At 49.9% G+C, this 26893-nt stretch overlaps 1 protein-coding gene across 4 annotated transcripts in view; it reads left to right on the forward strand.

Annotated features, from left to right (window-relative positions):
• The window catches only part of INSR (insulin receptor), a 133574-nt gene that overhangs the window by 13988 nt on the left and 92693 nt on the right, over positions 1-26893 (forward strand). For all 4 annotated transcript variants that reach the window (XM_062179232.1, XM_062179233.1, XM_062179234.1 and 1 more), the window contains exon 2: positions 5936-6487. In XM_062179232.1, the coding sequence (XP_062035216.1) occupies positions 5936-6487 (552 nt within the window). The remainder of the gene's footprint in view (positions 1-5935; positions 6488-26893) is intronic.

Below are 26893 nucleotides of genomic sequence, written 5' to 3' on the forward strand. Positions count from 1 at the left end.
AGTGCACATCCCTGTCTGGTACCAGATCTCAGTGGAAATGCTTCCAACTTTTCCCCATTCAATAGGATGTTGTCCTTGGGTTTTTCATAAATTGCTTTGATTGTATTGAGGAATGTTCCTTCCATACCCAATTCGCTTAGAGTTTTCATCATGAAAGGGTGTTGAATTTTATTGAATGGTTTCTCTGCGTCTATTGAGATAATCATATGGTTTTTCTTCTGCAGTCTGTTAATGTGGTGTATCACATTGATTGATTTGCGAACATTGATAAATCCCACTTGGTCTGGGTGGATGATTTTTCTGATGTGTTGTTGTTTTCTATTGGTGAGAATTTTATTGAGGATTTTTTGTCTTTGTTCATCAGGGATATTGGTCTGTAATTCTCTTTAAATGCTGCATCTTTTTCCGGCTTAGGAATTAAGGTGATGGTGGCTTCATAGAAAGAATTTAGGAGGATTCCCTCTTTTTCGATTGTTCTGAATAGTTTGAGAAGAATTGGAGTTAGTTCTTTAAATGTCTGGTAGAATTCAGCAGTGAATCCATCTGGTCCTGGGCTTTTCTTTGTTGGGAGGGCCTTTATTACTGTTACAATTTCTTTCTCAGTTATGGGTCTGTTTAGGTTTTCTATGTCTTCATGGTTCAATTTAGGTAGGTTGTATGTGTCCAAGAATCTGTGCATTTCTGATAGATTTCCCTGTTTGCTGGCATGCAATTCTTTGTAGTAATTTCTGATGATTCTTTTCATTTCTGTGTTGTCTGTTGTTACATTTCCCTTTTCATCTCTGATTTTATTGATTTGGGTCTTTTCTTTTTTTAGTTAGTTGGGCCAATGGTGTGTCAACTTTATTTTTTATTGATGAACTTTATCTATTTGGTTTTTAAAAAAGATTTATTTTATTTACTTGAAAGGCAGAGTGACAGAGAGACAAGAAGAGATAGAGAGAGATCTTCCACTTGCTGGTTCATTTCCCAGATGACTGCAATGGCCAGGGCTGAGGCAGGCAGAAGCCAGGGGCCAGGAGCTTCTTCTGGGTCTCCCACATGAGTACAGGGGCCAAAGAACTTGGACCACATGTTGCTGCTTTTCCAGGTACTTTAGCAGGGTCACAAGTGGAGCAGCCAGGACTCGAACTGGTGCCCACGTTTCACCTGCTTCACCACAATGCTGGCCTGTCGATGTACATTGAATGGTTCCCACTTTTTGGTTGGACTCTGAATGCTGTTGCTATGAATGGTTGCCCACAGGCTTTTGTGTGAATGCCCATTTTCTTTTCTCTCGGGGTGGCACCGAGGAGCTGGATGGCCGAGTCCTGAGCGGCTCTCTGTTGACTCTTTGGAGCAATGGCCACGCTGTTTCCCAGAGGGGCTGCTCCTTTCGGCACCTGCACCAGAGCGGGCGACCACTCTGCTTCTGCACCAACACCTGTGATTGAGATTGCCTTTGTCCTTTGCTGCATCCTCATGGGGACGTAGTGGTATCTCCTTGTGGCTTGGGCTTGCATTTTCTTGACGTCTATCCGCCGGTTACAGCGGGCGCTCCGGCCTGATGTGGGCACGTCTACAGCCTGCCGAGGGTGGTGGGCGGCTCCTCTCTCCATCCCCAGTGAAAGGAAATTCAGAGCATGGTGCTTGGATTGGAGAAGCCCAGATCTGCAGCTGCGTCTGTGTCTCTGATGCCAGACAGGAAATGCAACACCCCCTTAAATCTGAGTTTCATATGAGCACATTTCAAAAAGTTTGTGGAAACACAGAATTAAATTTATCTGGGTGGAAAAATGGAAATGCATGCAGGTGAGGGCGGTTTATGAGGTCACGGGCAATGTGCACTATGACAAAACTCTGCCAAATATTTTTTTTGTGCCCAAATCAGCTTATTTTTAATTCCATTTTCCATAAACTTTTTGAAATGTCCTTATGTAAACAGTAGGTAATTTTTTTTTTTCTCGAGAAGGAGAGTGTAGTGGAGAGGGGAGAGAGAGAGAGAGTGAGCATCCTGCTGGCTAACTCCTCAGATGCCCACAACGGCTGAGGCTGAGCCAGGGATGGCAGCCCTGGTTTCCCGTGTGGGTGGCAGAAGCCGGATGACTTGAGCCACCACTGCTGCCTCCCCAAGTCTGCATTGGCAGGAAGCTGGAGTCAGCAGAGCCGGGAAGAAAGAAATGGGGGTGTGGGGTGCAGACGTCCCAACCAGCAGCTTGAGCAGTTTTTTAGGTTGAGTGTGTCCCACTCACAGCAGGGGACGCCTGTGTCCTAAGGAAGGCGTGACCTCCATGGAACTCAACTTGGTTCTTGGTTGGGCCACCTTGGCCGTCCCTGGTGGGCTGCACGCTGGCAGTCACTGCATTTGCCCTGCAGAGTGCTGGGTTTCTCTTCTGTGGGGAGGGGACAGGAGAGGAGAACAGAGGGGCTAAATGTTTGTGAGCATCTGGGGCGCAGGGCCTGCTGGGAGCTCTCCGTGTGGAAGCCTCTGGTGTGGCCACAGCCGGCAGTGGGCAACCCAAGTCTGTGGGGCCAAAGCTGCCATCCAGCTGGGCCCGGCCCTTGGCAGCAGGTGTCGAGGGGAGGGTGGTTGTATGCTGGGGACCTGATTTTCCTTCCAGCTTCCGTGGGAGCTAGTGAGTGAGTGAATGTGTGTGTGCACATATGTATGTGTGTGTATGTGTGCATGTATCTGTATCTGTATGTCTGTGTGCACATGCGTGTAGGTATAGGCATGTTTGTGCCAGTGTCTATGTATGTGTATACATGTTTATACATTTATGTGTATATGTGCATACATATATGTGTGCACGTGTGTATATATGTCTATGTGTGCATGTCTTTGTGTGTATGTGTTTCTGTATGTTTGTGTGTATGTGTATGTATGTATGTCTATGTGTGTGTGTTTTCCTTTAATTCAGCCCAATCCACTCCATGTAGAAAGTGATCCAAGAATATTAGCACTTTGTTTACCACAGTTGTTTCATTTTCTTGTTTTTTTTCCCCCAATTTGTGCATTACTTAGGGGGTCATTCTCAAAGTGTATCTTTAAGATAATTTTTTAAAATTTTTTTTAATTTTTTTTAATTTTTGACAGACAGAGTGGACAGTGAGAGAGAGACAGAGAGAAAGGTCTTCCCTTGCCTTTGGTTCACCCTCCAATGGCCGCTGCGGCCGGCGCACCGCGCTGATCCGATGGCAGGAGCCAGGTGCTTCTCCTGGTCTCCCATGGGGTGCAGGGCCCAAGCACTTGGGCCATCCTCCACTGCACTCCCTGGCCACAGCAGAGAGCCGGACTGGAAGAGGGGCAACCAGGACAGGATCGGTGCCCCGACCGGGACTAGAACCCGGTGTGCCGGCGCCGCAAGGCGGAGGATTAGCCTACTGAGCCACGGCGCCGGCCGTAAGATAATTTTTTAAAAGATTTTATTTATTTGAGAGGTAGAGTTAGAGAGAGAGGTCTTCCATCCACTGTTTCACCCCACAAATGACCACAATGGCTGGAGCTGGGCTGATCCAAAGCCAGGAGCCGGGAGCTTCTTCCGGGTCTCCCACACGGGTGCAGGGGCCCAAGGACTTGAGCCATCTTCCACTGATCACCCAGGCCATAGCAGTGAGCTGGATTGGAAGAGAAGCAGCCAGGACACGAACCTGTGGCCATATGGGATGTTGGTGCCAACCATGCCAGATCGCTGGCCCCACCCAAGAGAATTTCCAACCTTCTTTAGAACAATCTGTGTGCCTTAAAGATCTCAAGATTTGAGGTTTTGGAATGAAATAAGCAGGGTTTACTGACTGAGCCCCAGAGACCAAGAGCTTAGGGTTGTGTGTGTATGTGTGTGCATGTGTGTTGTGTGTATGCATGTCCACGTGTATGTGTGTTGTGTGTGTATGCGTGTGTGTGTATGTGTGTGTCAGCAGGGAGAAACTGTCTAAAGTGAGTCTCATGAAGAGTGTCAGGAACACAAGGGTGGGTGGTGCTGTGGTGCAGTGGGTTAAGCTGCTGCTTGTGACACCAGCATTCCATAGGAGCACTGGTTCGAGTCCTGGCTGCTCTGCTTTTGATCCAGCTCCCTGTTAATGCACCTGAGAAAGCCATGGAAGATGGCCCAAGTGCTTGGGCCCCTGCCATCCATGTGGGAGACCAGGATGAAGCTCCTGGCTCCTGGCTTTAGCCTGATCTAGTCCTGCCTGTTGGGACCATTTGGAGAGTGAACCAGCAGATTGAAGAGCTCACTCTCTCTCTTTATCATCCTGCCTTTCAAATAAATAAATCTTAAAATACAATACAGGTATATAGAAGAAAGGAAATCAGAGAAGGCTACCTGGAGGCGGTGGCATTTGAGCTGGATCTTGAAGGATGATGGGCTGGATTTAGAAGTATGAGGGAACTTGTAAAAGCTGTGGGAAATGGAATTAAAAGAGAAGTTTATGGGCAGTAGTTAGGTGTAGTGGTTAAGATGCCCATGTTCCACATCAGAGTGCCTGGGTTTGATTCCTGGCTCTGGCTCCTGGCTCCCAGTGTGGTTCTCCCCCAAGTCGTGGTAGGTGTGGGGGCGTGAGCCAGCAGATGAGAGATCTGTGTATGTCTCCGTCTGCCTCTCAAGTGGGCATACATGAGAAAAGGTCATTCCAGAGCAATAACAATGAAAAAGAATGAAATCCATGTGTGGTTTTTTCATGATACATATTGTGGAGAACCCTCATATGTGTAGTTGTCACGTTAAAAAAAAGATTTATTTATTTATTTGAAAGGCAGAGTTATGGCCATTTGGTTCATGCCCCAAATGGCTGCAACAGGTAGGGACCTGAGCTCCAACTGGGTCTTCCTCGTGGGTGCAGGGACTCAAGCATTTGAGCCATCGCTGCCACCTCCCAGGGTGCACAGTAGCAGGGAGCTGGAGTCAGGCATGGAGCTGGGACTGGAACCCAGGCGCTCCCATGTGGTTTGCAGGCATCCCAGCAGGGTCTTCCCGCGAGGCCAAATGCCCACTCTGATCTGCTTGTGACTCCACGCCCGTTGACCAGTCTCTCCCCACGCTTTCCTCCTGCCCCCCAGCCCAGCCTCTGGTGGCCATTCTACTCTCTACTTCCAGCTTTTTTAAGGAGACCGTGCAGTATTTGCCTGTCTGTGTGTGGCTTATCTCACTTAGCATAGTGCCTTCCAGAACTATTGATGCTGTGGCAGGTGATAGCTTTTCATACTTTTTAATAATCAAATAGTGTTCCACTGTATATTTGTATCACATAATTCACCCATTCATCTGTTTCTGGAAATTTAATTAATTAATTTGAAAGAGGGAGGGAGGGAGGGAGAGAGGGAGAGAGAGAGGGAGGGAGAGGGAGAGAGAGAGAGAGAGGGGGGAGAGAGAGAGAGATAGAGAGAGAGAGAGAGAGAGAGAGAGAGAGAGAGAGAGAGAGAAAGAGTGTTCCTATCCATGGGTTCATTCCCCAGATGCCCACAATGGCCAGGAGTGGACTGGGGCTGAAGCTGCGAGCTGGGACTCTGTCCAGGTCTCCCACAGTGGTGGCAGGAACCCCATTACTTGAGCCCTCACTGCTGCCTCCAGGGTCTGCATTAGCAGGGAGCTGCAGTCAGCAGCCAGAGTCAGGTCCTCTGATACCAGACAAGGGCATCCTAACTTCCTCTTAGGCTAAACGATAGCCCTGCGGTTGAATATTTAGGTTGACGGCTATTATCCAAAGAACAGGATCTATCAAGTGCTGGCGAGGATGTGGAGAAGGGAAAAATGTTACGGTTGGTGCTTTTTAAGGGCTGTCATCCCAGAACTGGAAATACGGCCGCAGGAGATGGAGTCGAGTGTGCAAACTTTGCCCGCCCACGTGGGTGGCAGCACTCCCCACAATGGGCCAGACCTGGAAGCAAGCCCTGACCCTCGTCCCCCTCCCAGGGCCCTCCTGCTCACCCGTCCTCTGCCCGTCTTTCGCCCTGCAGTGTGTCCCGGCATGGATATCCGGAACAACCTCACCAGGCTGCACGAGCTGGAGAACTGCTCTGTCATCGAGGGCCACCTGCAGATCCTCCTGATGTTCAAGACGAGGCCCGAGGACTTCCGGGACCTCAGCTTCCCCAAGCTCATCATGATCACCGACTACCTGCTGCTGTTCCGGGTCTACGGGCTGGAGAGCCTCAAGGACCTGTTCCCCAACCTCACGGTCATCCGGGGCTCCAGGCTGTTCTTCAACTACGCGCTGGTCATCTTCGAGATGGTGCACCTGAAGGAGCTTGGGCTGCACAGCCTCATGAACATCACCCGGGGCTCCGTGCGCATCGAGAAGAACAACGAACTCTGCTACTTGGCCACCATAGACTGGTCCCGGATCCTGGACTCCGTGGAGGACAACTACATTGTGCTGAACAAGGACGACAACGAGGAGTGCGGGGACATCTGTCCGGGCACCGCGAAGGGCAAGACCAACTGTCCTGCCACTGTCATCAACGGGCAGTTTGTCGAGCGGTGCTGGACTCACAGCCACTGCCAGAAAGGTACGCGGTGGGGGCAGGGGCAGGGGCCTCGCGGGTTCCCAGTGCCTCGTTCTTAAGGCTTGGACGCTGGGTAGGGGCCTGAAGCAGCCACCCGTGGCAAGGGGGTGGCAGAGGCTTTTTGCCAGGACTTGGGTGGCGAGTGAGTGCTCTGTCGTGATGGGGGTCATCTCCTGCTATCCCACAGAGATGCGTTTTTTTTTTTTTTTTTTTGGCCAGGCAGAGTTATACAGAGAGACAGAGAGAGTTATAGACAGTGAGAGAGAGAGACAGAGAGAAAGGTCTTCCTTCGGTTCACTCCCCTAATGGCCGCCACGGCCGGTGCTATGCCGATCCGAAGCCAAGAGCTGGGTACTTCCTTCCGGTTTCCCACGTGGGTGCAGGGACCCAAGCACTTGGTCCATCCTCCACTGCCTTCCTGGGCCACAGCAAAGAGCTGGACTGGAAGAGGAGCAACTGGGACTAGAACCTGGTGCCCATATGGGATGCCAGCACTGCAGGTGGAGGATTAACCAAGTGAGCCACAGTGCCAGCCCCCCAGCTTAGCAAGGTTTTGACCCTACCTTGATGCAAAGCCAGTAGCTGGATTGGAAGCAGAGCAGTCGGGACTCGAACTGGCGCCCATATGGGATGCTTGGCCTTGCCCATGGCGGCTTAACCTGCTGCACCACAGCACCGACCCCAGAGGATGCATTTAAGATCCCGGGAGGTGCCTGAGACCATGGTTAGTCCTAATCCCTGTATATACTATGTTCTTTCCTATGCATCCCCGTGTTAAAACTTCACTTATAAATTAGGCACAGATGAACAAAAACAGTCATAAAATAGAACACTTATAACAGTATAGTCTAGTAAAGTTGCCAGCATCATGACTCCACGTTTGGGGTCCTTATGAAGTAGAATAGGGGCGACTTGAATCCAGAGCACCATGACACACCGTGCAGTGGATCGAGAAACCAAGACGGCTGCTCATTGTGTAACGGGAGGGTAGCGTATACTATGTGGCTATGCCAGACAAAGAGGTGATTCATGTCTCATCTGGGGTGGTGCGAGAATTCTTCACGCTTGCTCAGAAGGCAATTTAAAATCATATGGATTGTTTACTTCTGGAGTTTTCCATTTAATGTTTCAGACTGTTATTGACTATGTGTGAGTGCAATCCAAAAATATAAAACCTTGGATAAGGAGGGAACTGGTGGATTCAACTCTGCCATTATAGCCTGCATCCACAGGCCTGCGCAGATAGGCGGGTGTGGCTGTGTTTTGATAAAGCTTTATTGACAAAAACAAATCGTGGGCTGGTTTGGCCTGAGGGCCTATGCTTGCCACCTCCTGGGCCCCAGGGTGACCGCTCTTATGTTCCTCTTGTTGGGAGAAGGGTAGAAGGGGAAGCGTGTGAATTTGGTTTTTAAAAAATGAGCAGTTTCTTATCGGATTGTGGAAGTTACCTTGCTCCCATGAGACATTTGGATAAAGACAGCTGTGGAGGAGCAAGGCGATATGTCCGTGGTGTTCCCCCATGGACGGGGGCGTGTCTCCTCGTAGTGGGTGTTCCTGTTGTTGGCTGAGAGCAGGGTCAATGATTCAGGGCTGGAGCTTTCCCTCCCTGCAGGGCTGCTTTCCCGGCTGAAGGTTCTGGGTGAGAGGCTCCTGCCAGGGCATTGCTGGAATATGGAGCCCATGGACGGGAGAGAAGGCACTGGCCCGCGCTGAGTGCTGCCTGGAAAACCTCCAGGGTTGACTGGGAGTCAGGACAGCGCCAGCTGCTGTCCCTGTTTCTTTGAACCTTTTAGGCTGGGTTTTTCTCATTTGGGTTTCTCGTGCTGCTCCTAGACTTTGTACGTGTGCCTGGTGGCGTTTGGAAAATTCACCTGCGTGCAGTTTTCACCCGCGAACGCTTTGCACGTTGCACGTTCAGAGCTGTTTGTTTGGAGCTGAGAATGACCTGAGTGTGTGTTGCTGGAGAAGCTGAGAGTACGAGGGGGCTCAAAGGCGGGTTTTTGCACGGGCCTCTTCTGTCCTTTCTGCTTAGAAAGTCTCTGTTTTAATTTGAATTATTATTAATTTTTAACTAAAGATTTATTTATTTGAAAGGCAGAGTTACAGAGAAAGGAAGAGACAGAGATAGAGAGAGAGAGAGATCTGTCTATTTTTTCACTCCTCAGATAGCTGCAACGGTTGAAGCCAGGAGCCAGGAGCTCCATCCTGGTCTCCCACATGGGTGCAGGGGCCCAAGCACTTGGGCCATCTTCTGCTGCTTTCCCAGGTGCATTAGCAGGGAGCTGGATGGGAAGTGGAGCAGCTGGGACTCGAACTGATGCTCATACGGGATGCCAGCATGGCAGGCAGTGGCTTAACCCATTGTAGCACAGCACCAGCCCCAGTTATTATCATTTTAAAAAGTCATTTGTCATGAGCATTTGGGATCCACTCATGCAGTGTGAGAGATTCAGATCAAGTTCTTCTCCCCCTTGTAATGGGCTGGGGCCTCAGTGTCACTGCAGAAACCTACCCCTCTGTGGTGCTTTGGGGCTTTTTCCTGGGGGCGGGGAGTAGGTGCTAGTTGAGGAGGGGAAGGGATATGGGGCCGTTAAAGAAGATGGGACCCTGATCGAGGGTCATCACTGGGCCAAGATTGGCAAACATGGAGGCACCGTGGTGGGATGGGATTTTGTAGACAAGAGAGGGAATTTCTGTGTTGGGGGTGGTGGGCTTGGTGAGTTGGGAGAGGGCAACACTTGCCCAAGGCCACACAGCCGGTAAAGAGCTCAGGGTGTGGGTGTTTAGATGCCTGCATCTCACTTCACAGTGCCTGGCGCTGGCTTCCTGCGGATGTGCACCCCGGGGGGCAGCCGTGATGGCTCAAGGACCTGGGTCTCTGCTGCCCACATGGGAGACCTGGATTGTGACCAGGCTTCCAGCTTTGGCCACAGCTTGCTGTGAGCATCTGGGGGGTGACCCAGAGAATGGGAGCCCTGTCTGTTTGTCTCTCTCTGTCCTTCTGTTTCTCAAAACTTTTTTTTTTAAAACCCCAAAATGCAAAACAAAAAGCCCTGGAGTTTGGGCCAAGTCCATGGGAGACACACACAGAAAAGGCATGTTTTCGTTTAGGGGGCTCCACTCTGGGCAGGAACGGGGGAGCCTCTTCCAGCTGGGGCATCAGAGGCAAGAACCAGCCCTTTATTTTATTCCAGTGTTGAGTTCTCCAAACTTAGGTGCTGGGTTTAAGCGCTCCCGGCTCAAGTTTAAGGCATTCCTCTGTGGATTCTTTTCTGTCTCCGTTTCAGTCAAAACATCCAGAATGGCATTATCTCTGGTTGAGTCTTCTGCTCGCTCATGTTTTCAGCAGCTTTAAAAAACAAACAAAAAAAAGCCGTTTTGTTTTTGAGCCCAGGCTGGTTTTCCAGCACGGGTTTTGTCACGGGGGGACTGTGATATTGACACCTGCCAGGGTGCTGGGTTCCGGGCTCTGGCATCCATCTCAACTCCCATCCAGTGCGGGGTGGGGGTGGGGGTATCCCTGGGGTCCTGGCACGATGTGAAGAAAGACTTGCTTGGAGGCTGGCCCCATGCAAGGATCACTGGTCTCTGCCCCCACTCCATTTCTTTTTCTTTTTCTTTTTAAAAGATGTATTTATTTATTTGAAAGTCAGAGTTAAACAGAGAGAGAAGGAGAGGCAGAGAGAGAGAGAGAGAGAGAGAGAGAGAGAGAGAGAGAGAGTCTTCCATCTGCTGGTTTACTCCCCAGTTGGCCACAACAGCTGGAGCTACACTATGCCAGTCCAAAACCAGGAGCCAGGAGCTTCTTTCAGGTCTCCCACACAGGTACAGGGGCCCAAGCATTTGGGCCACCTTCTACTGATTTCTCAGGACATAGCAGAGAGCTGGATCAGAAGTGGAGCAGCTGGGACTTGAACTGGCACCCATATGGGATACCGGCATGGCAGGCAGCGGCTTTACCTGCTACACCACAGCCCCAGCCCCAACCAGCTCCATTGCTTTGATTGTGATGACTTATATAGCACGTGGCATTGATTGTCTTCACCATGTTTAAGTGCGCAGCTCAGCAGTATTAAGCGGGTCCTGTGGCTGTGCAGACCTCACCAGAACTTCCTCCTCTCCCCAAACTGGCTCTCCATCCCCAGGAAACCCTCACTCCCCTGCCCTGGCACCTGCTTCCTGGCTCTGTGCATCTGAGGGCTCCAGGGACCTTCTGGGATTGGGGTCCTACAGGCCGTGTCCTTTTGTGTCTGAATTCACTTCCTCTGAAAGGTGGAGCAGTTTGCTGTTGTCTGGGTGGACCATGCTGTGTTTGCCTATCCAATGGGGACACTCTGAACTGCTGCCACATTGTTAGTTGCTCTGGCCCCAAATGTATGACTGTAGCATTTACAAAAATCAATCAATTAATCAATTGTTTAATTTGAGAGACACAGAGTGAGTACATGCCCATCTGCTGCGACCAAGGCTGGGCCAGGCTGAAGCCAGGAGCCAGGAACTCCATGCTGGTCTCCCACATGGGTGGCAAGGACCCAAGTTCTTGAACCATCACTGCTGCCTACCAGGGTATATTAGCAGGAAGTTGAAATCAGGAGCGGAGTTTGGGACTCCAGTATGGGATGTGGGTGTCGCAGCCTCTACACCAAATCCCTGCCTCCCCCTCCCCCACCCCGTAGAAGTCTTACAGTGGGGAGCACTCAGGCACTGTGAGGTGTAGCAGCCTGCTCCTCCCCAGGCCCAGCATTGCCACTAAGTGGTAGGGGTGGGGCTTGAAACTGGGGATTCTGGTTCTGAATCTAGCTCTTGACCGCGTGCTTTCCTGTGCTCATGGTGGGAAAGTGATGAAGTGCAAAGACTGTAGAGGGAGAGAGAGAGAGGGAGAGAGAGAGAGAGAGAGAAGGAGGGAGGGACGGATGGACAGATGGATGGAGGGAAGAAGGAAACCCCTGGGAACCTGCTCCTGTCAAGCTTCTGGCTGCCCCTTTTATCATCCTTCTCACCCATCACACATTGGCAGCCTCCCCCGTCAGACTAAGCTCTGCAGAACGCGAGGACTGTGGTCTTCACTCAGTCCCCGGCACCTATCATGGTACCTGACCCAGAGTCTACCGGTGGTGACGTGTTTCCTTGCTTCAGGAGATGGAGCTGGGAAGTGATTGTACTTCAACCTTATCTGGTGTGAGGTCCTTGACCAGAGGTCAACAAGCTCTGGCCCATGACCAGGTCCAGCCAGCTGACCATTGCCTTTCTGATGCCTGAAAGAATATTCTTCCTACTTTTCAGATGTTGGAGGGAAAAATCTAAATAAGAATGAAAAAAAATTTTTTTAAAAACTTACTATCGCTGTGGTGCAGCAGGTTAACTCCCTGGCCTGAAGCTCCAGCATGCCATGTGGGCGCTGGTTCAAGACTCAGCTGCTCCACTTCCGATGCAGCTCTCTGCTATGGCCTGGGAAAGCAGTAGAAGATGGCCCCAGCTGTTGCGGTCAACTGGGGAGTGAACCAGTGGATGGAAGATCTCTCTCTTTCTCTCTCTGTCTCTCTCTCTGTCTCTCTCTCTCCTCTCTCTGTGTAACTCTGACTTTCAAACAAATAAATAAATCTTTAAAAAAATTTACTTGTTTGTTGAAAGAGAGAGAGTTTCCATCTGCTGGTTCACTGCCCAAGTGACCACAACAGCTGGGGCTGGTCCAAGCCAAATCCAGGAGCCAAGAACTCATCCGGGTCTCCCATAAGGGCACCAGGACCTTAGGTACTTGGACCATCACCTGCTGCCTCCCAGGCACATTAGCAGGAAGCTGGGTCAGAAGTGCAGAGGAGCCAGGACTTGAACCAGCTCTCCGGTATGGGATGTGGCCATTCCAAGTGGCAGCTGAACCTACTGCCCCACACCACCAGCCCCAGAAGAAAATGTCCTAACAGTTAAGAACTGTGTGAAACTCACATTTCAGAGGTAGATATTTGGGGCTGCTTGGGATGCCCACGCTCCATGCTGGGATGCTCGAGTTTGAGTCCCAGCTCAGCTCCTGCTTTCAGCTCCTTGCTAATTAATGCACACGCTGGGATGCAGCCGTATTGGAGTCCCTGCCACCGGGATGGAGCTCCCAGCTCCTGGCTTTGGCTTGGCCCAGCCCCTGCTGTTGCAGGCATTTAGGGAGTGAACCAGTGGATGGTACATCTCTGTCTGCCTATCTCTGTCTCGTCCCTCTGCCTTTCAAATAATTAAATGTTTAAATTGCTGGCCTCTGTTCTCAGCTGCGTGCGTTATAGAGGTGAGCGGACATTCAGGAATAGAAGTGGAAGGGGTAGCCGTGGAAGTTGGGAGTGGCTCAGCCTTAGGCTGTTATGGCACCTTTGCCTTTGGTTGGTACCCAGGGTAGGAGTTGCAAGGCCTCCGGTGCCATCCGTGCCTCTCAGGAACTTTGGGTGAGGCTGGGGAGTGAGAAGGGGGCAGCGAGTGAACTGTGTGAGGCAGCCCAGCCTGCAGGGATGACCCAGGGCAAGGCGAGCCCGGCCACCCCCTCCAGGTGAGTCACTGCGTCCAGCGGTTATGGACGCGTTTGGAAAACATGATGTTCTCCAGATAGCACCCAGAATATTGATAAATTGAATTCCTCTGTGGCTGTGTCACTGCTTTCCATGCAGAGAATAGGAAAGACTGAGGCATGAGCTCCAGGGCTGGAGTCAAAACCACAGGCAGAGACAGGAGTATCTAGTCTGATGGGCCGTGCGCATCTTCCATTCGTCTCTGTTCCATCCTGTTTTGTTGAAGATCTTTTTAAAATTCCAGGGGAGAGATGAAGGCATGACACGGAAAGATGCTGGGTTTTTTTTTGTTTGTTAAAGAGTTATTTAGTTATTTGAAAGTCAGAGTTACACAGAGAGAGGCAGAGAGAGAGAGGGAGAGAGGGAGAGAGGTCTTCCATCCACTGGTTCACTCCCCAGTTGGTTGCAATGGCTGGAGCTGTGCTGATCCAAAGCCAGAAGCCAGGAGCTTCTTCTGGGTCTCCCACGTGGGTGCAGAGGCCCAAGGACTTGGGCCATCTTCCACTGCTTTCCCAGGCCATAGCAGAGAGCTGCATCGGAAGTGGAGCAGCCAAGTCTCGAACTGGCGCCCATATGGGATGCCAGTGCTTCAGGCCAGGGTGTTAACCTGCTGCGCCACAGCGCCGGCCCCTAGATTTTTTGTTTTTTAATTTGAAAGAGTCTCATGCACGCCTGTGTGCATACACACACACACACACACACACACAGGTCTTCCATCTACTGGTTTACTCCCCAGATGGCTGCAGCAATCAGGGCTGGGCCGGGCTGAAGCCAGGAGCCACGGATTCCGTCTGGGTCTCCCATGTGGGTGGCGGGGGCCCAGGTGCCTGAGCCATCACTGCTGCCTCCCAAGGTGTGCATTAGCAGGAAGTGGAGCCTGGTCTTGAGCTCAGGTGCTCTGATGTGGGGTATGGGTGTCCCAGCGGTGGCATAGCTGCTCTGCTGCCTGCCCACCCCAAATACTTGGGGCTCCCACTGCAGGAAAGAACGGGGACTCCAGGGAGCCCGTTTCCGAGGACTGAGGGCACATCACCACTGGCGTTTGTGGGAGGAGACAGATTGTCCCAGGTGGGAGTGGCGAGTGGTGCTGAGAGGCAGAGTGAGGGGCAGGGTGTCCCAGGAGGGCGCAGTGGCAATGACAAGGTGCAGAGGTCTCTCTTGCAGAAGAGTGGGAAGGTGTGGGTTCGGGTGAGCCTTTGATGTATCTGTGAAAAGGCTGCTAGAGGGGCTCTGGATAGGCACAGCTCTGGCTGTTGCAGCCATTTGGGGAGTGGACAGCGGATGGAAGACCTCTCTCTGTCTGTATCTCTCAAATAAATAAATAAGATCTTAAGAAGTTAACTCCATTGGAAGGAAGGATGGAGAAGGGGAGAGAGGGAGGAAGGCAGGAGAGAGAAGAGAAGAAAGAGCGGAATATCATTATATTAGAATTGTAACTAGGAACTACATTGACTCTGTTCTCTTGTATTAATATCATATTAACAAGAAAAATATCAGGAAATAAATTTTTAAGTTAGGTGATTATGGTTTATTCTCTCTCCCTCCCTTCCTCCCTCCCTCCCTCCCTCTCCCTTTCTCTTTCCTGTCTCCTCTCTCTCTCCCTCCTCTCACTATTTCTTGCAATGTTGTTATACGTTCAACTTTTCTTTCTAGAAAATTTTATTTACTTATTTGTTATTTGAATGGCAGAGAGAGAGAGAGCAAGAGTGAGAGGTCTCCCACCAACAGGTTTGCTTCCAAAAGTCCCACATGGTCAGCATTGGGCCAGGTCAAATGCAGGAGCCAGGAACGTGGTCCAGGTCTCATAATTTCTTGAGCCATCACCTGCTGCCTCTCAGGTGCATTAGCAGGGAGTCGGAGTCAGGAGCCGAGCCAGGACTCAAACCCAGGCTGCACTGTGATATGGGATGTGGGAAACCCTAGCAGCCTTTTTAAAAAATATTTTATTTATTTATTTGAGAGGCAGAGTTATAGACAAAGAGAAGGAGAGACAGAGAGAAAGGTCTTCCATCCACTGGTGCACTCAAATGGCCACATGGCTGGAGTTGGGCTGATCCAAAGCCAGGGGCCAGGAGCTTCTTCTGGGTCTTCCACATGAATGCAGGGGCCCGAGGACCTGGGCCATCTTCCACTGCTTTCCCAGGTACACTAGTAGAGAGCTGGATCAGAAGTGGATCAGCTGGGACTCGAACCAGCGCGCATGTAGGTTGCCAGCAAAGTAGGCAGAGGATTAATCTATTGCACCGTAGCGCTGGCCCCGTTAACATATTTTTGATTAACAAGATCAACTAGTAAGAAGTAAAAAGACCCTTGTTCAGTGGGAATATAGGCAAGGGCTGTTAACAATAATGATATGATACTGTTACTATTTTTCTGTTTTATTAGTTGCTGTTATTCATGTCTCTTTTTAAAAATGTGTATTTCTTTGAAAGGCATAGTGATAGGGAGAGGGAAAAAGAGGGGGGGGGGGAGGGAGGGAGGGAGGAAGAGATCTTCCATCTGCTGGTTCACGCCCCAAATGGCCACAACAGCTAGGGCTGGGCCAGGCTGAAGCCAGAAGCCAGGAGCCTCATCTGGGTCTCCCACATGGGTGCAGGGGCCCAATCACTTGAGCAGTGTTCTACTGCTTTCCCAGGTGCATTAGCAGGGAGCTGGATAGGAAGTGGAGTGATCAGGACATGAACCAGTGCCCCTTACAGGATGCTGTTTGAGAGACAGTGTTTGCAGGTGAGGTCTCGGGGAGACAGATGAAGGTGGCTTGAGTAGACCTGAGCCCCAACAGTTGCCAACTTAGAATCAAAGAAGTTGGAAAATGACATGGTTGGTTTTCTCCCTAACCTGACGTGTCACTCTTGCCTACACAGAGGCAAATGCCTTGCTAGGTTTCCCCAGCTTGGTGAAGACCTTGGAAAGGTTCTGTCCAGCCAGGAATGAGAATCCGTTCCTTTTTTTTTAATTTAAAGGTTTAATTTATTTGAAAGGCAGAATTATAGAGGAAAAGAAACAGAGGGAGACAGAGAAATCTCCCATCCATTGGTTCATTCCCCAAATGGCTACAGTGGCCAGGACTGGGCCAAGCCAAAGCCAGGAGCTTCATCCTGGTCTCCCACATGGGTGCAGGGGCCCAAGCGCTTGGGCCATCTTTCACTGCTTTCCTAGGTGCATTAGCAGGGAGCTGAATCAGAAGTGGAGCAGCCAGGACTCCAACTGCTGAGACAGAGTCCAGAGGGAGGGGAGGGGCGAGTCTTCCAGGTTTATTTCCTGTTAAACAACCTTCTTGTCAGAACGAACTGGATCCCCTGAGAACTACGTTAGTCCCTTCCAAGGGGCACTGCCCCCAGTGACCTCACCACCTCTTGAAGGCCTCACCACCATCAGCACGCTGAGGACCAAGTTCCTAACCAAATCAAACGGCAGCAGAGGGCGGCAGAACCAACTCAGCTGTCCAGTGAGAGAGTCCCACAAGCCCTGTACCCCACTCAGGTTGCAATGAATTCAGATTAAATACGATTGGCCACGTGTCCTCCCCACATGTAGACAATGCGGTGTAGAATTTCTTTTTAGAGTTCTCTAGACATGGTACAGCTTTCAAGCGTTTCTTTGGGTGATTCAAGACTGCTCTGGAGTCGGGTGAGCCTGGGTTTGAAACCTCTCTGTGTTGTGTGCTCTTGGACTGGTTGTTCTAGCTTTTCTGAGCTTGTCTCCTGCTCTGGAATTGAGGCCGTGATCAGGGGAAAGCAGTCTCCAAAGGTTTTTCTTCTCACCAACATCCCCTCTGTTGATCAGAATTAAAATCCCGGTCCTCGTTTTCACTTTGACTTGTGATGAGACTCCTCCTTAAATATAAAGCGCAGCGTTGCATGCTTGCTCGACGTCTGCACGCCTCTGAGAGCCCCTGGGATAGAGGAGGGAGTAGTTGAGAAGGTGGAGTCCAATGAAGAGGCTATTGTGAGGACGTCTGAGAGACAGAGGTACCAGGAAGGGGCAGGTGTCTGCGTCTTCCTGGCCTCTGTGCTGTGGAGGATGGAGCCCCGCCTTCCAGCTTTCCTTGAATGGTGGGAGTGTGGGTAGGTGGCCGTAGACTCAGGACAGGGAAGGCATTATGGGAAAGAACCTTAGCCTGGCTTTGTCTTCCTGGATCAAAGCTGAGCATCTTGGTTGACTCATGATTTCCAGGCACAAGGGTCTGTTCGGGCTCAGGTGAACCATGGGCCAGCTGCTGGTGGTTTCCCCTGGGGCAGCAGATCTCTCTGCATCTGCCAGGAAATGTGCATCCGTCAGCTATCTGCTGTGTAACAAACAGCCCACCCGGAGGCGTCGTGATGCTTACATGCAGTGGTCACATAGCTCAGGCCGCCATGGGATGTCTGATGTGGATGTACCTGCTGACCCTGGGCCTGGGCTGAGGTCTGTCTCGAGGGTCTGGGGTCAGCCAGTGGGTGGTCCGCCTGCTGCACCGTCCAGCCTGGCCTCGTTCATGTGTCTGGTGGTCGGCTGGGGTGCCCTGGTCTGCCTCCCAGGTTGGACTTGGAGGTTCTGGGATGGGTAGGACATCAACCCCGACAAGCATGTTCCATGGTTCTGGCTGCATTGTGTGTGCTGTGGACCTGTGGGCTTCAGCAAGGCGTAGGGTGGTGGGGAGCTTGAAGACGGAGGATGCAACTCTGCTGGCCCATGAAGGGGTGCCACTGGCGGCTGATTTGGGCAAATGCTGCAGACTCACCAGGGTAGGGAGCATGGTGGGGCCCGTGGCACATTTTAGCCAGGATATAGCTCTCAGTGATGGAGAACATGAAACAATTTTCCTGAGTCATCATTTTATCTCCTGAGTTCCCATGATTAAGTGATCAGCCTTCCCCAGAAATTCTTGATGTTTTCTTTAATAGAAGTTTTAATTGGCACAAAATAATTGTGTGTACATAGGCTACGTGGGCGATATCAGAGCAGGTGTATGTGTGTAAGTGATCACACCGGGCTGACTGGCAGGTCCCTCACCTCAAACAGCCATCATTTCTTTGTATCTAGAATATTTAAAAATCTCTTTTGACTAATGTGGAATATACAGTAAATATTTTTTTAAAAAATATTTATGATTTATTTATTTATTTGGAAGGCAGGATTATAGAGAGGCAGAAGGAGAGAGGTCTTCCATCCGCTGGTTCACTCCCCAAATGGTCACAATGGCTGAAGCTGAGCTGATCCAAAGCCAGGAACCAGGAGCTTCTTCCTGGGCTCCGACGCAGGTGCAGGGGCCCAAGCATTTGGGACCTGCTCTCCCAGGCCATTAGCAGAGAGCTGAATCAGAAGTGGAGCAGCTGGGACTTGAACTGGTATCCAGAGGGGATGCCAGCACTGCTTTACCTGTTGCACTACAGCGCTGGCCCCATAGTAAAAATTTTTGGAAGATTTATTGATTTATTTGAAAAGCAGAGTGACAGAGACAGAGAGAGAGAGAGAGGGAGAGAGAGATCTTTTATCCCCTGATTCACTCCTCAAATGGCTGCAACAGCCAGGGCTGGGCCAGGTTGAAGCCAAGAACTCCGTCTGGGTCTCCCATGTGGGTTGCAGGGACCCAAGAACTCGAGACATAATTCTGCCTTCAGGGAGCATTAGCAGGAAACTGGATTGGAAGTGGAGCAGCTGGGACTCGAACTAGTGCTTATATGGGATGCCAGTGTTGTAGGTAGTGTCTTAAAATGTTGTGCCATAATGCCAGCTCCAAATATACAATAATTGTGATGTTTCTTTGGCATGCATTGATGACAAACAAAAGCCTTTGGTTTGTTTCTAGGGTATCAGTAATGTTTCATTCTTCTGTCTTGTTCCTACTCTGATACTATTATTATTATTATTATTATTATTTTTGACAGGCAGAGTGGACAGTGAGATTGAGAGCGACAGACAGAAAGGTCTTCCTTTTGCAGTTGGTTCACCCTCCAACGGCCACCGTGGCCGGCGCGCTGCAGCCAGTGCATCGTGCTGATCCAAAGCCAGGAGCCAGGTGCTCTCATGGTCTCCCATGTGGGTGCAGGGCCCAAGCACTTGGGCCATCCTCCACTGCCTTCCCAGGCCACAGCAGAGAGCTGGCCTGGAAGAGGGGCAACCGGGACAGAATCTGGCGCCCCAACGAGGACTAGAACCCTGTGTGCCAGTGCCGCAGGTAGAGGATTAGCCTATTGAGCCACGGATACTATGTTAATTTAACAATTATCAACTTAGAATGTTCTGTTAAATGATCTAATTTTTTCCCTATTAAACCTATTAAAAAATGTTTATTTCCCTGTTGAACTTAAACATTTCCAAATCTTCTCTTGATCTTGGCCAAAAGGCTGAGAAACTAGAATTTCGAGATCTTTACCCCAGCACATATAAAACCCACTGAGATATTGGTTAAAAATGTTTATTAAAAGTTTAATTCAACTTTTTTTTAAAAAGAATTATTTTATTTATTTGAAAGACAGAGTTACAGACAGAAGTAGAGCCAGAGAGAGGTCTTTCATTCTACTGGTTCACTCCCCAAATGACTCCCCAAATGACCGCAACGGCCAGAGCTGAGCTGATCTGAAGCCAGGAGCCAGGAGCTTCTTCCAGGTCTCCCATGTGGGTGCAGGGGCCTAAGGACTTGGGGCATCTTCCACTGCTTTCCCAGGCCACAGCAGAGAGCTGGATCAGAAGAGGAACAGCCGGGACTCAAACCGGTGCCCATGTGGAATGCTGGCACTGCAGGCTGGGGCTTTAGCCCACTGCGCCACAGTGCCGGCCCCTAATTCAACTTTTAATTAAAAATTTTAAGCCCAAAAATTAATTTGAGACATCACTATTTTTGTATTATTTTCTTTCCATGCAGATAATGTAATTTTAAAAAGTTTAATGTATTTTTATTTATCTTAAAGGTAGAGGGACAGACAGAGAGAGAGAGGTCTTCTATCCACTGGTTCACTTCCCAAATGGCTGCAACAGCCAGGCCTGGGCCAGGCAGAATCCAGGAGCCATGAACTCCATCTGGTCTCCCATGTGGGTGGCAGGGGCTAAATTATTCTTTTAGCATTGTGTTGAGTGTGGCTGGCTAGCTTGCTTTGTTTTTGTTTCACTTATGGGATTTTTGATATCTGTGTTCTTGTGGGTAATGGTGCTGTGTCTTTGGCTTGTGTTATTCTGCATTCTCTCCATATGATTTTGCCTAGCCATTCTAGCTGCATACAATGAATCGGGCAGATTTCCACTTTAACTGTTTCAGAATGGTAGAATCAGGATTCACAGCTGCTCGAACAACTGAGTGTTTCTTGGGAAGTCTTATCGTGCTCTGTAGCCTTGTGGGAAAGTAATTCTTTCAGTCACTCTTTAAAAATCTCATACCAGACAGCTGGAGGGGTCAGCCTAAAGTCTCTTAACCTCGGGTCACATCTTTCTGTGATCTGTGTTTTCTTGGCAGTTGTCGAGAGGCTCAGTCAACAGCCTGTGTTGTGCTTGCTATAATCCTGCTTGTGCGTTCTCCTTCACCCCTTTGTAGGTTGGCCAGTTTTGCTTATTTTTCTCAGAAAGCCAGATTTTAGGAGGGCTGGCGCGGTGGTGGTGTAGGTGAAGCCACTTCCTGGTATGCCGGCATCCCATCCAGGCACTGTGGCACTGGATGGCTGCTCCATTTTCCATCCAGCTCCCTGCTAATGGCCTGGGAAAAGCAGTGATTATGGCTCAAGTGCTTGGGCCCCTGCACCCACATGGGAGACTTGGAGGAAACCTCTGGCTCCTGGCTTTGGCCTGGCCCAACACTGGCTGTTGTGGCTATCTGGGGAGTGAACCAGTGGATGGCAGATCTCTCTTTCTGTCTTTCCTGCTCTCTCTGTAACTCTGAACTTCATATAAATAAATACGTCTTTAAAATAAAAAAAGAAACCCAGATTTTGGGTTTATTCATTAACTCTGTTTTTTTCCCCCACGAGTCAGCACTTACTGTTATAATCTTAATTCTTTTTAAGGTTATTCTGAGTCATGGCTTTGCATGTTTCCCCTAGTACAGAATGTATTGGAGGAGTGAGTAAATTAATGAAAAATCAAATTGCATTCATTTAAAACAATTACATGTCTTAAGGCCAAGAATTTACTCGACAGTGCTGCTTTGGCTGCTCCCATGAGTTTTGGCTTTACAGAGGTTCCTCAACTTACAATAGAGTTTTATTTCAATAGCCTCATTGTAACTTGAAAATATTGCTGGTCATTTCATACCCCTAACCTGTGGAACATCATAGCTTAGCAACACAGTACACTATAGACCATTAGTTGTTTGCTGTCCTGGCCACATTGCTGGCTGGGAGCTGCCTAGTATTACAAGAGTGTCTTACTACACATTGCAGCCCTAGGAAAAGACCCAAGAAGACATCCAAGGATGTTTGCTACTGGTTTTGCATCATGGTAGGGTCAAAACATTGCTAAGCTGAAAATTCCTAAGCTGGGACGGCCTGTGCTTTCTAAAGAGCTTATGATCATCATTTTTATTTGTTAGTTTGCATCCCCCTGATCATGAACACTGCTGTGGAGAGCTTGCCTTTCAATCATTTCAAATAAATCATCTCATTTTATCATCGTAGGCTTTCTGCGAGTTATCTTTTTTTTTTTTTTTTAAGATTTTACTTATTTGAGAGGTAGAGTTACTGAGAGAGGGAGAGACGAGAGAGAGAGAGAGAGAGAGAGAGAGAGAGGTCTTCCATCCACTGATTCACTCCTCAAATGGCCGCAACAGCAGGAGCTGAGATGATCTAAAGTCTAGAGCCAGGAGCTTCTTCCGGGTCTCCCATGCAGGTGCAGGGGCCCAAGGACTTGGGCCATCTTCTACTGCTTTCCCAGGCCACAGCAGAGAGCTGGATCAGAAGTGGAGCAGCCAGGACTCAATGGGATGCTGGTGTGGCAGGTGGAGGCTTAGCCTACTATGCCACAGCACCAACCTGAATTATCATCTTTTTCTATCTCTCTAAACATTATTTGACAGGTAGAGTTACAGAGAGAGAGACACAGACAGACAGAAAGAGATTGATCTTCCATCCACTGTTTCATTCCCCATATGGGTACAACATCCAGGGCTGGGCCAGGCTGAATCTGGGAGCCTGGGACTCCATCTGGGTCTCCTATGTGGCTGCAGGGGCCCAAGCAATTGGGCCATCCTCTGCTGCTTTCCCAGGTGCATTAGCAGGGACCTGGATAGGAAGTGGAGCAGGTGAAACTTGAACCGGTGCTCAAAAGGGGTGCTGGTGCCGCAGGTAGTGGCTTAACCTGCTGCATGGTGATGCTGGGCCCTTTCCTGCTCTTACTGACCATGGAACTGAGCTCCATGAGAGGCTGAGGGACTTGTCCCCAGGTCATACAGATAATGGAATAGGGGCTGGAATTCAGTCCATGGTCTGTTTTGATTCTAAACCACATATCTTCTGACTGTATTACACCACCTCTGCACTTGAGTGAGTTTTAATCACTTAGTTGTTAAGGTTCTTAAAAAAAATTAACTTTTGGTTAGGATGCCTGCATCCCACATTGGAGGGCCTGGGTTTAAAGTCTGGCTCCCATTCCCGCCTCCAGCTTCCTGCCCATGCTCACCCTGGGAGGCAGTGGTGATGGCTCAAATAGTTGGGTCCCTGCCACTCCCATGTGGGAGACCTGGATTACATTCCTGGTTCCTGGTCCTAAGTCCAGCCCCGGCTGATGTGGGCATCTGGGTAATGACACTCTCTCCTTCTCTTTTTCTCTCTCTGTATCTCAAATCAGCTTTAAAGATTAACTTTCCATGTTAACAGTTATTTTATTCTCCCATGGTTTTTTTTTTTTAAATAAATAACTTGTTTGGGACAGTGGCCCTGATGCAAACTTGGAGTGTGTGCATTTTTACTTGCTTGTGGCTTCTTGGTAGCAGAGTGGCTGTTCTGTCGGCTTTCCATAAAAAGTGACGTGGTTGATTGAAAAGCAGGCGACTTCAGTGTTGCGAGCTTAGAATCTACAGACTCAAAAGGGAAAGTTTCCACTGACACAAATGTGTCTAGTCGGAATAAGAAACACTGTCTCGCCCGCCCTCTGTCCGTTAGCCTAGCTGCCTTCTCCCCAAGGCAGCCGGAACCTGTTTCCCTGGTCACCCTTTCTGTCTCCTTCCCTCACCCCGGGCTGCTGGTTTGGGCCTGGGCAGGGTGTGACTTGTGGATCCACGGATCGATCAGGTGTTCAGGGGCCCGTGTGCCTCTGTCTCAGCCTGTGAATGTGGATCTGTGGCTGGCTGGGGGACTGATCAGGTGGTCAGGGATGGTGGCCCTTCCATTCTATTTCTGTGTCTCTGTCTCAGCGTGAGGGTGTGGATGCACTGCCGGCCGGGTGATCGATCAGGTGCCGCTCCTGCTATTTCTGTGCCTGTCTCTGCAGGAGGACGCCGCAGTGCCCGTGTGACTCGCTGGGACGCCGAGCGATGAGATTTTCCTTCACACTGGGCCGTGATTCACGCGGGGTTTTATGGGCTGTCTCACGTTAGAAGTATTACGGCAGCAGTTCTCGTCTGAAATCTAATAAGGGTTTTAGTCTGGCGCCTGGAGCCCGTGCTCCTTGCACTTCCACTGTTCGTGTGGGGAGGAAACAGTTGGGAGGTTTCGCTGACACCCGCCCAGAGCTGCCTCTCTCCTCGTTTTCTCTGCTTTGGCTGCCGCTGGGGGCAGGAAATGGGGTCCTGCTTTAGATTCGTTTTCTTTATTGTGTTTTTTGGGGGGAATCTTTGTTTTTAGATTTACATTTCTTGTCTGTATTTATTGGAGACGTAGAGTTATAGAGAGGGAGAGATCTTCTGTTTGCTGGTTCAATCCCCAAATGGCCATCATGGCTGAGACTGGGCCCGGAGCTTAGAACTCTATCTGGGTCTCCCACGTGGGAGACTCTGTCCACTTGGGACATCTTTCACTGCTTTCCCACTTACATAAGCAGGGAGCTGGAGTGGAAGTGGAGCAGCCGGGACACGAACTGGCACCTATATGGGATGTGGGCACTGCAGGCAGCAGCTTTACCCACTGCACCATCAGCCTGGGCCAGGGAGTGGCAAATTAAAAACAATTTTTTTTTTTTACATTATATTTGAAAGGCAGAGAGATGCACACTCAGGGAGACAGACACAGACAGAGATCTTCCATCTTCTGGGTCACTCGCCAAATGCCCACAACAGCTGGGGCTGGGCCAGGCGAAAGCTGGGAGCCAGGAGCTCCATCTGGGTCTCCTGTGTGGGTGGCAGGGGCCAAACACTTGAGCCATCCTCTGTGGCCTCCCAGGATGCAACTTAGGGAGCTGGATCAGAAGCTGAGACAGGGCTCACACCCAGGTACTCCAGTATGGGATACAGTGTCCCAAGTGACAGCTTAGTGCTAGACCAAATGCTGGCCTCTATCTGAAGTAGCTTCTGAGACACGTGCCATGCAAATGTTTTCAGCTTCACAGTTTCACACCCTAAGTCTTGTTTTATTAACATGGACTCAGAGACTGGTTTCAAATGTCCTTAAATTAAATATTGATGACTAAGAGAGTGGACTTGAAGTGCTCTCACCACAAAACATGATAAATCGACAATGTAATGCATGCATTAACCATCTTGACTTAGTCATTCCATGGTGTATAGGAATTTTAAGAACATCATGTGTGATAAATATATGTACAATGTTTGTTTATCTGTTAACACAGGCAAACACATTCATTTAAATTTAAAATTTATTGAACTCAGAGGAACAAAAAGGATTTGGGATGTTTCTTTTCTGAAGTAGTTAACAAGATTAAGGTGGTTCATTTTTTTTTTTATAGAAAAGATTTATTTACTTGAAAGACAGAGTTACAGAGGGGGGGGGTGGACAGAGACAGATGGAGATCTTCCATCCGCTGGTTTACTCCCCAAGTGGCTGCAATGACTGGGGCTGGGCCAGGCTGAAGTCAGGAGCCTGGAAATCCATCTGGGTCTCCCATGTGGGTGCAAGGGCCCAGGCATTTGGGCCATCCTCCGTTGCTTTCCCAGGCCATTAGCAGGGAGCTGGATCAGAAGTGGAGCAGCTGGGACTCAAACTGGTGCCCCTATGGAATGCTGGTGTTACAGGCGGCAGTTTTACCCTCCATGCCACAACTAAATGTTGACCCAGATGCAGTGCTGCACACATTTTGAACAGATTCACAGCAAATTTGGCTTCCCAATCAGCAGAATTTTACTAAATTTTTCTTTTTGTTTACCAACTATTTAGGCCTGTACAAGCGACTAACTTTTTTTTAAAAAAATTATTTATTTGAGAGGTACACAGAGAGAGAAAGAGCGCATGCATGAGCCATCCGAAATGCCGAGTCACTCTCTAACTGCCTGCGGTGGCCAGGGCTGCTCCCAGGCCTGCATTGTTAGCGGGAAGCTGGATCAGGAACCAGAGCTGGTCCTGGAACCCAGGTACTCCAGTGTGGGACACAGGTATCTCAATGGCGTCCTCACCACTAGGCCTAACACCCAGCCCCAGCTGTAGCTTTAACGTTGATCTAGGAGTCGCCATCGTCTGCCAACGTCAAACTAGTGAAAGTGCAGGTGTTAACCAGCCACATTCCCAGAAGCTCCTTGTTGGGGTGATTAAGGCTGCAGGTGAGTTTCCCTCTCTACCCACTGCAGGGAGGAATTTAAATTAAAAATGTCTATCTATTTGAGAGGCAGAGTTACAGAGAGTGGGAGAGACAGAGATAAAGGACTTCCCTCCACTGGTTTACTCCCCAAATGGCTGCAATGGCCTGAGCTGAGCTGATCCAAAGCCAGGAACCAGCAGCTTCTTCTGGGTCTCCCACGCGGGGGCAGGGGCCCAAGGACTTGGGCCATCTTCTACTGCCTTCCCAGACCATAGCAGAGAGCTGGATCGGAGGTGGAGCAGCCGGAACTTGAATTGGTGCCCATATGGGATGCTGGTATTGCAGGCAATGGCTTTACCTACTATGCCACACTACCAGTTCCAAATAAATAAATCTTAAAACAATTTTAAAAAAATGTACTCAAGAAGTAGACAGAGAGTGCTTCTATTCACTGATCCATCCTCAGGATGCTTACAGCATCCGGCCTGGTCTCCCCCGTGAGTGGCAGGGACCCAGTCAGTTGAACTGTCTCCTACTTCCTCCCAGGGGCTGTGACATGAGATGCAGGTATCTTAGCTGCTAGACCAAATGCCCACCCCATTTACTTATTTATTTATTGAGGAGGAGGAGCGTGGAGAGAGAAGTGGATAGGAGTCCTGGTTACTCTAGGTTTCTCCCGCTGCTCACGTTAGAATCACCCCAGCGTATCATCTACCCAAGACACACTGTTTGAAAGGTTGGAGCAATGTTGGCTGGTGGTGGTTGACAGGATCCACTGCCACTAGCAGTTAGGGTTCAAAACCCTAGAATCTGGAAAGAGGTGCAAGGATGTGTGGCAGGTCCCTGGCCAAGAGACACAGGCCTGGCCACCTGGTGCCTTTGAACTCTCTTATCAAGACAGCCCCATGGATTTGAGCACAGAGACTATCAAGCGCAGAAAACTGTTTTCTCTCTGGCTGAATTGCTGGCACATTCCACGGAGACCCCCTGCTTTCCAGCATTTTCGGCAGCAGTTCGCAGTTGCTGGAATTCCGGCAAGCTGGTGTGGCGCGTGGCTCCTGGCTCCAGCCCCGGAGGCCGGGCCAGCCAGAGGGAGCAGGCCAGGCGGGAGGCTGGAGGCTTTTGCAGGCTGGAGCTCTGTCTGCAGACACGTGTTGCTTTGGCATTGGTCTGTTGAAAACACAGTCCCCAGCCAGCTTCTGCTCTGAGGTGGTCCAGCTCTCTGCGTAGGGAGAGGCCATGAGCGCCTGTGTACAGAGGCTGCTCTGAGGAC

The sequence above is a fragment of the Lepus europaeus genome, chromosome 20, assembly GCF_033115175.1.
Source record: "Lepus europaeus isolate LE1 chromosome 20, mLepTim1.pri, whole genome shotgun sequence".
In the NCBI taxonomy this organism is placed as follows: Eukaryota; Metazoa; Chordata; class Mammalia; order Lagomorpha; family Leporidae; genus Lepus; species Lepus europaeus.